This window comes from Piliocolobus tephrosceles, chromosome 10 (assembly GCF_002776525.5).
Source record: "Piliocolobus tephrosceles isolate RC106 chromosome 10, ASM277652v3, whole genome shotgun sequence".
Lineage (NCBI taxonomy): Eukaryota > Metazoa > Chordata > Mammalia > Primates > Cercopithecidae > Piliocolobus > Piliocolobus tephrosceles.
The window spans coordinates 8,185,835-8,195,121 of record NC_045443.1 but is presented as its reverse complement, the minus strand read 5'-3'; the positions used below and the strand labels follow the sequence as shown (position 1 = coordinate 8,195,121).

The window sequence follows — 9,287 nt, the reverse complement described above, 5'->3', positions numbered from 1 at the left end:
CCCGTCTCGGCCTCCCAAAGTGCTGGGATTACAGGCTTGAGCCACCGCGCCCGGCCGAGACATCACTCTTATTACCTAATCACATTCCAAAGGTCCTATATCCTATTACCATCACATTGGGGTTTAGGATTTCAACATATTAATATTGAGGGGGTAGAAACATTCAATTTGTAACAATAATTTTTTTTAATTTTTTTTTTTTTTTTGAAAGAGAGTCTCACTCTCTCACACAGGCTGGAGTATAGTGGCATGATCTTGGCTGACTGCAACCTCTGCCTTCGAGATTCATGCAGTTCTCAGGCCTCATTTTCCCAAGTAGCTGGGATTACAGGCGTGCATCACCATGCCTCACTAATTTTTGTATTTTTAGTAGAAATGGGGTTTTGCCATGTTGGCCAGGCTGGTCTTGAACTCCTAGCCTCAGGTAATCCGCCTGCCTTGGCCTCCCAAAGTAACTTTATTTATTTATTTATTTATTTATTTATTTATTTATTTATTTATTTATTTATTTTTATTTATTTATTTTTGAGATGGAATCTTGCTCTGTGGCCTAGGCTGGAGACAGTGGCAATCTCGGCTCACTGCAACCTCCATCTCCCGGGTTCAAGTGATTCTCCTGCCTCAGCCTCTGCAGTAGCTGGGACTACAGGTGCCCGCCACCACTCCCAACTAATTTTTTTGAATTTTTGGTAGGGACGGGGTTTCACTGTGTTAGCCAGGATGGTCTCAATCTCCCGACTTTATGATCCGCCTGCCTCGGCCTCCCAAAATTCTGGGATTACAGGCGTTAGCCACCGTGGGGCCTGTAATCCCAGCTACTTGGGAGGCTTAGGCAGGAGAATCGCTTGAATCTGGGGAGCAGAGGTTGCAGTGAGCCGAAATCGTGCCACTGCACTCCAGCCTGGGAGACAGAGTGAGACTCCATCTCAAAAAGAAAAAAAAATTTAGATTCCCTCCAACATAATGAAATGTTCCAACGCTGTTGAATTATACACTTTAACCGGGCGAATTTTATGTATTTGAATTATATCTCAATAAAGCTCTTTTTAAAAGTTAGATTTCAGGCAGGGAGTGGTGGCTCACACCTATAAACCCAGCACTTTGGGAGGCCAAGTTGAAAGGATTGCTTGAATCCAAGAGTTCAAGATCAGCCCGGGCAACATGGTGAGACTTTGTCTCTGAAAAAACAAACAATAAAACAAACAGGCATAGTGGCTTGTGCCCATGGTACCAGCTACTGGGGAGGCTGAGGTGGGAGGATCGCTTGAGTACAGGAGTTTGAGGCCACAGTGAGCTGTGTTTGTGCCACGGCACTCCAGTCTGGGCAACAGAGCAAGACTTTGTCTTAAAAACAAACAAATAAATGAAAAGACTGGGCACAGGGGCTCATGCCTGTAATCTCAGCACTTTGGGAAGTCGAGGAGGGAGGATCACCCGAGGTCAGCACTTTGAGACCAGCCTGGCCAACATGGTGAAACCCCTTCTCTACTAAAAATACAAAATTAGCTAGGCATGGTGGAAGGCTCCTGTAATCCCAGCTACTTGGGAGGCTGAGGCAGGAGAATTGCTTGAACCTGGGAGGCGGAGGTTGCAGTGAGCCGAGATCGCGCCATTGCACTCCAGTCTAGGCAACAAAAGCAAAACTCCATCTCAGAAAAAAACAAAACAAAACAAAAAAACCAGTATTTATGTATAAAGTGCAAAGGAATGAGATATAACATTCATATACATTTCAAAACATACAATACAGTATCATATATTGCTTTAGGAGGCATACAGGCATAGTAAAACATTAAGTGTGTGGAAATGCTAAATGCAAAATGCAAGGTAAGTTTATTCTTATGGGAAGAGGGATGTTGTCAGGGAAGTATAAATAGAAGACTTTGGCTGGGCATGTAATTCCAGCACTTTGGGAGGCTGAGGCGGGCGGATCACCTGAGGTCGGGAGTTCAAGACCAACCTGGCCAACATGGCAAAACCCTGTTTCTACTAAAAATGCAAAAATTAGCCAGGCGTGGTGCCAGGTGCCTGTAATTCCAGCTACTCGGAGGCTGAGGCAGGAGAATTGCTTGCATCTCGAAGTTGGAGGTTGTGGTTAGCTGAGATTGCGCCATTGCACTGCAGCCTGGGTGACAGAGCAAGACTGTCTCAAGAAAAAAAAAAAATCAACTTCCCCGGAGCATAATCAGGTTTATAGAGAAATGCCATGTTTGGAGGGGATGGTTATTTTATTTTATGTATTTATTTTGATACGAAGTTTCTTTCTTGTTGTTCACGCTGGAGTACAATGGCATGATTTCAGCTCACTGCAACCTCTGCCTCCCAGGTTCAAGCAATTCTCCTGCCTCAGACTCCTAAGTAGCTGGGATTACAGGCATGCACTACCACACCCAGCTAATCTTGTATTTAGTAGAGATGGGGCTTCACCATGTTGGTCAGGCTGGTCTGGAACTCCTGACCTCAAGTTACCTTCCTGCCTCGGCCTCTCAAAGTGATGGGATTACAGGTGTGAGCCACTGCACCAGGCCTGGAAGGGATATTTAGAGATATATTGACAAATTGCAGAATGCTCTGAACTCATTAGCTTCTACAATGGATTTCCCTTTCAGTCTCAAGACATTTCCAGAGGTTGGTAATTTATTTATTGACTTTTTTTCTGAAATAAAATCAACGTCCACTGTAAAAACTTTAAAACCACAGTAGTATGAAAATAGGATATATAGGAACTTCTTTGCACTCATCTCATTTAGTTCTACTCCACGGAATTAATGATTGTTAATATTTTCTTGTTTATCCTTTCAGAACTCCATTTATCGGTGAGAATGGTTTTATATAAAACGTTTTAGCCACAGTCAGGAATCTGAGGCAGGAGAATTGCTTGTACCCGGGAGGCGGCAGTTGCAGTGAGCTGAGATCCAGCCACTGCACTCCAGCCTGTGCAACAGAGTGAGACTGTTTCAAAAAAAAAAAAAAAAAGAAAAGGAAAAAGAAAAAAGAAAAAGCATCTTAGCCAGGCACAGTGGCTCATGCGAGTAATCACAGCACTTCCGGAAGTCAAGGTAGGAGGATCCCTTGAGGGCAGGAGTTCGGGACCAGCCTTGGCAACTCATAGAGACCCCGTCTGTAAAAAAATGTAAAGAAAAGCTTCACAACACAGTCTACTTATTTAATATACATCAACATATGTTAAATCTGGAAAGCAATTTTTATTGAAGGGCAAGGTAATCTTTCCAACATACATTTTAAAATGTCATAGGGGTAAGAAAGTTGTAGAGGCAGAAATGGTGCAAGACCATTAGAAACACCATCACACCAGCTGGGTATGGTAATGTACACTTGCAATTCCAGCTACTGGGGAGGCTGAGGTAGGAGGATCCCTGTCACCCGGCAGTTTGAGACCAGCACGGGCGGCACAGTGAGACCCCCGTCTCTTAAAAACAAACAAACAAAAAACAGCCGGGTGTCATGGCTCATGTCTGTAATCCCAGCACTTTGGGAGGCCGAGGCGGGCGGATCATCTGAGGTCAGCAGTTCGAGACCAGCCTGACCAACATGGTGAAACCCCGTCTCTACTAAAAATACAAAGTTGGCTGGGCGCAGTGGCTCATGCCTGTAATCCCAGCACTTTGGGAGGACGAGGTGGGCATCTCATGAGGTCAGGAGATCGAGACCATCCTGGCTAACACGGTAAAACCCTGTCTCTACTAAAAATACAAAAAAAAAAAAATTCAGCCAGGCGTGATGGCACGTGCCTGTAGTCCCAGCTACTCGGAAGTTGAGGCAGAATTACTTCAACCCTAGAGGCAGAGGTTGCAGTGAGCCAAGATCTCGCCATTGCACTCTAGCCTGGATGACAGAGCAAAACTTGTCTCAAACAACAACAACAAAAACCAAAAAACTGTCACAGTGGGATTTTAACAGAGGACACTAAGAGCATCCAAACACTACTTATGAAACAAATTGATAGAGCCTAGACTATGTCTCAAGTTATAACTGAAAATATACAGCTTATGAAACTAAGAGATGAGAGTACAAATTCAGGCTCAGACAGTCAGTAATTGTTATTTATTGATGAAATCACGTTATTTCTCAGCAATTCAGCTTCCTCATTTATAATTTAAGGTAATGATTGCTGGGAAATGCAGTCTCATGCATGTAGTCTTTCAATCCTGACTTGGCCTCATAAGAATAAACTGTGGGCCTGGAATACTTCTTTACCAAGAGATAAAAGAGCCCGGCCGGGTGCAGTGGCTCACGCCTGTTAATCCCAGCACTTTGTGGGGCAGGCAGATCACTTGAGGCCAGGAGTACAAGACCAGCCTGGCCAACACAGTGAAACGTCATCCACACTAAAAATAACAAAAATTAGCCCGGTGTAGTGGTACACATCTGTAGTCCCAGCTACTCAGGAGGCTGAGGCACGATAATTGCTTGAACCTGGGTGATGGAGGTTGCAGAGAGCCAAGATTGCACCACTGTACTCCAGCCTGGGTGACAGAGCAAGACCCTGTCTCAAATTTCAAAAAAAGAGGCCAGGCATGGTGGCTTATGCCTCTAATCCCAGCACTTTGGGAGGCCCAGGCAGGCAAATCGCCTGAGGTTGGGGTTTGAGACCAGCTTGGTCAGCATGGTGAAACCCTGTCTCTATTAAAAATACAACAATTAGCTGGACATCGTGGCAGGTGCTTGTAATCCCAGGTACTCAGGAAGCTGAGGCAGGAGAATCGCTTGAACCCAGGAGGTGGAGGTTGCAATGAGCCGAGATTGGGCCATTTCACTCCAGTTGGGCAACAGAGCAAGACTCCATCGCAAAAAAAAAAAAAGAGAGAGAGAGAGAAAAGAAAAAAGAGCCCAAGTGACCTGTGCTGGTTTATTGCCTCTGTGAGACTATCTTTCCCTGTGGCAAGCCCAATGCGCCAGAGGGGTATGCATAGCCAGTTTCCCTGCACGGGCTGCTAGGAAGCTGATCTTGCTCTGTAAGTAAAGTGTTGCTCCACCCATGGCTTGATCGCATTGTTTTGCACAACTCTGATGGCGAGGTGCATTGAGTGGAAACATTTGGACTTCTATTCTTGTCGGTTGGCACAGTGATGATCTTTGCAATCCTCCATGTGGTAGGAGTCATTCCCTCGGTGTTGGTAACCAGTGTTCAGTGTTCTGCTCTCCTGGGATTGACAACCGAGGGCACCATATTTTGCTTAATGATCAAGTGAGGCCGGGCGTGGTGGCTCACACCTGGAATCCCAGCACTTTGGGAGGCCGAGGCGGGCGGACCATCTGAGGTTAGGAGTTTGAGACAAGCCTGGCCAACATGGTGAAATCCAATCTTTACTAAAAATGCAAAAATTAGCTGGGCATAGTAACAATTAGCTGGCACCTGTAACCCCAGCTACTCGGGAGGCTGAGGCAGGAGAATTGCTTGAACCCAGGAGGTAGAGGTTGCAGTGAGCAGAGATCGTGCCATTGCACTCCAGCCTGGGTGACAGAGTGAGACTCTGTCTCAAAAAACAAACAAAAAACAATGATCAAGTGAGATAATATTTAAACATTTCTACATAAATATACATAAATAAATAATATATTAAAGTTCTATATACAGTCTAGTGATGTTAAAAATGTTGATATTGGGCTTGGTGCAGTGGCTCACACCTGTAATTCCAGCACTTTGGGAGGCCAAGGCAGGTGGATCACCTGAGGTAGGGAGTTCAAGACCTGCCTGACCAACACAGAGAAACCCGGTCTCTACTAAAAACACAGAATTAGCCGGGCATGGTGGCGCATGCCTGTAATCCCAGCTACTCAGGAGGCGGAGGCAGGAGAATCGCTTGAACCCTGGAGGCGGAGGTTGCATTGAGCTGAGCTCTGCCATTACACTCCAGCCTGGGGCATCAAGAACGAAACTCTGTCTAAAAAATAAGAAAAACAACAACAACAAAAAGAAACAAACAAAAAGACTTGATATGGTCCTTAATTCCTTCCAAATATCACATGAGCGTCTGCCAATAACTTAGAGCGGAAGGACAATCATCAGATATATTTAGCATCGAAGGAACAAAAAGGACAAAATTATTAATTCTGTACTGCAATCAATAAAAAGCGAATGTCTGTATTTGTACATTTGGTAATATGATTACGTGTTAAATGGTGGCATGTATATGTGAGTGTGTGCCTGTGCGTGTTTTGAGTGGAGTGAAAAATAAGGCAGTAAATGGTTTTTCTGCCACTGGCTGGAACACGAAAAAGTTTATAGGCACACCCTACAACAATGGAAACACAAACCATCTCCGGAAGTCAATATATTCCTTCTACTTCCTGTTCTTTTACAAGAAACACTTTCTTACCTAGTTTGTTTTTCCTTATACTTTCTCTTGGACATTTCTCTATTGTATTTCTTCCTCTTTTTACAAAACCATTGACTTATCTGCAAAAAATGAGGTGTGGGAGGTTTTTAATACAGGAATAAGGATATTGGTCTATGTGAGTAATAGTACCATACAAGTGACTCTATCAGTGAAGAAATGTCTAGTAATGTCGTCATACCTGTTTATGGGTCATGCCAAATTCAAACGAGAGTGATAGACTCTCTTGTATTGTGGGGCACCTGTTTAACTTAAACTTTGACCAGAGAGTGTCCATGAGGGATTTGCTGACTAATCTATCCTTGGAATATTGTTTCTTATTTTCCCTTTTCCTGTTTTCCTGTTCATCTTCCAGCTCCTTCTCATTTTCCTCTTCTTTTTCTCGCTCTCTCTTTCCACCTGCTTCTCCTCCTTCTCTCCATTTCTGCTCTCCCTTTTGTTCATTTTCACTGTAATTTCCATTTGATTGTTCTGGATTTTGATCCCAAGGCATAGCTGGTTGTTTCTGTATAAAAAGATCTGTGGAATAAGATCAAGCTGCAGCTAAATTTGACTTTCAGATCATAGTCAACAATTTTTGATATGAGAATATTTTGATTTTCCTAAATTAGCAATGTTGTACATTGGTGGAAAGCATAGAGCAAAGAAAAAGTAAACTTACCAAAACTTAGTGAAGATTTTCATAAGAAGAACAGAAAATTAAAAATAATTTCCCAGGGCAGGCATGGTGGCTCATGCCAGTAATCCCAGCACTTTGGGAGGCTGAAGTGGATGGATCACCTGAGGTCAGGAGTTCAAGACCAGCCTGGCCACAATGGTGAAACCCCATCTCTACTAAAAATACAAAATTAGCCAGGTGTGGTGGCAGGCAGCTGTAATTCCAACTACTTGGGAGGCTGAGGCAGAGAATTGCTTAAACCTGGGAGGCGGAGGTTGCAGTGAGCCAATATCGCGCCATTGTACTCCAGCCTAGGTGACAGAGCCAGACTCCATCTCAAAAATAAATAAATAAAAATAAAAATACAAAAATTAGTCAGGTGTGGTGGTAAGTGCCTGTAATCCCAGCTATTCGGGGGGCTGAGGCAGGAGAATCACTTGAACCTGGGAGGAAGAGGTTGTAGTGAGCCGAGATTGTGCCATTGCATTCCAGCCTGGGCAACAGGAGCGAAACTGTGTCTCAAATAAATAAATAATAGTTTCCCGCTGGGCACGGTGGCTCCTGCCTGTAATCCAAGCACTTTAGAGGCCAAGGCAGGTGGATTGCTTGAGTTCAGGAGTTTGAGACCAACCTTGGCAATATAGCAAGACCTCATCTCTACTAAAATAAAAAAATTAGCTGGGTATTGTGGCATTCACTTGTAGTCCTAGCTACGTGGGACCACATGAGGTGGGAGGTCTGTGTGAGCTCAGGAGGTTGAGGTTGCAGTGAGTTATGATCACACCACTGCATGCCAGTCTGGGTGCCCGAGTGAGACTGTATCTCCAAAAAGGAAAGAAAGACAAAGGAAGGAAAGGAGCTATCTGTTGAAATTAATAAATTTCCTTGTGATGTTAGTCAAAAATAAATGACATTGAAATGAATAAATCATGAGATGCAACAAATTTTGTTGCAGGAAGTCAGGGACCCTGGAGGGACCAGCTAGAGCTGCAGCAGAGGAACATAAATTGTGAAGATTTCATGGACATTTTTCAGTTCCCAAATAATACTCTTATAATTTCTTATGCCTATCTTACTTTAATCTCTTAATCCTGTTATCTTTGTAAGTTGACGATGTACATCACCTCAGGACCACTGTCGTGTTAACTGTACAAACTGATTGTAAAACATGTGTGTTTGAACAATAGAAATCAGTGTACCTTGAAAAAGAACAGAATAACAGCAATTTTCAGGGAACAAGGGAAGAAAACCATAAGGTCTGACTGCCTGTGGGGTCGGGCAAAATAAGAGTCATATTTTTCTTCTTGCAGAGAGCCTATAAATGGATGTGCAAGTAGGGAAGATATTGCTAAATTCTTTTCCTAGCAAGGAATATTAATAATACCCCGGGGAAGGAATGCATTCCTGGTGGGGGAGTCTATAAACAGCCACTCTGGGAGTATCTGTCTTATGTGGTTGAGATAAGGACTGAAATATGCCCTGGTCTCCTGCAGTACCCTCAGGCTTACTAGGATTGGGAAACTCCACCCTGGTAGATTTGTGGTCAGACCAGTTCTCTGATCTCGAACCCTGTTTTCTTTTGTTTAAGATATTTATCAAGACAATACCTGCACAGGTGAACACAGACCCTTATCAGTAGTTCTAATTTTGCACTTGTCCTGTTTCCTCAAAAGCATGTGATCTTTGTTCTGCCTTTTGCCCTTTGAAGTATGTGATCTTTGTGACCTACTCCCTGTTCGTACACCCCTCCCCTTTTGAAATCCTTAATAAAAACTTGCTGGTTTTGTGGCTCAGGTGGGCATCATGGTCCTACAGATATGTGATGTCACCCCCAGAGGCCCAGCTGTAAAATTCTTCTCTTTGTACTCTTTCTCTTTATTTCTCAGCTGGCTGACACTTATGGAAAATAGAAAGAGCCTACATTGAAATATTGGGGCTGGTTCCCCCAATAAAATTTACAATAAACTCCATAGTAAAATGCTAATCAATAAAGCCAAAAGTTGGTTCTTTGATAAGATTAATAAAATCATCTGCAAAGACCGACCAAGTAAAAAGAATGCATGTGTAAATAATATTACCATGAAGGAAATATAAGTTTATTGTACTTGAATGGACATATTTCTTTATCTTTTTTTAAGATGAAGTCTTGGCCGGGGGCGGTGGCTCAAGCCTGTAATCCCAGCACTTTGGGAGGCCGAGACGGGCGGATCACGAGGACAGGAGATCGAGACCATCCTGGCTAACACGGTGAAACTCCGTCTCTACTAAAA

General features: G+C 43.6%; 2 protein-coding genes across 2 annotated transcripts in view; one reads left to right on the top strand and one right to left on the bottom strand.

The window, feature by feature from the left end:
* The window catches only part of LOC111555955 (solute carrier family 2, facilitated glucose transporter member 3-like), a 79,575-nt gene that overhangs the window by 15,635 nt on the left and 54,653 nt on the right, over nt 1-9,287 (top strand). The gene's annotated exons all lie outside the window — the stretch shown is intronic.
* The window catches only part of LOC113220327, a gene marked incomplete at its 3' end in the record, with an annotated part of 9,377 nt that continues 3,167 nt past the window's right edge, over nt 3,078-9,287 (bottom strand). Inside the window, exons 5-7 of the mRNA XM_026449260.1 lie at nt 6,541-6,864; nt 6,340-6,421; nt 3,078-3,118 (exon numbers count right to left, since the gene is read on the bottom strand). Coding sequence (XP_026305045.1) covers nt 3,078-3,118; nt 6,340-6,421; nt 6,541-6,864 — 447 coding nt within the window. The remainder of the gene's footprint in view (nt 3,119-6,339; nt 6,422-6,540; nt 6,865-9,287) is intronic.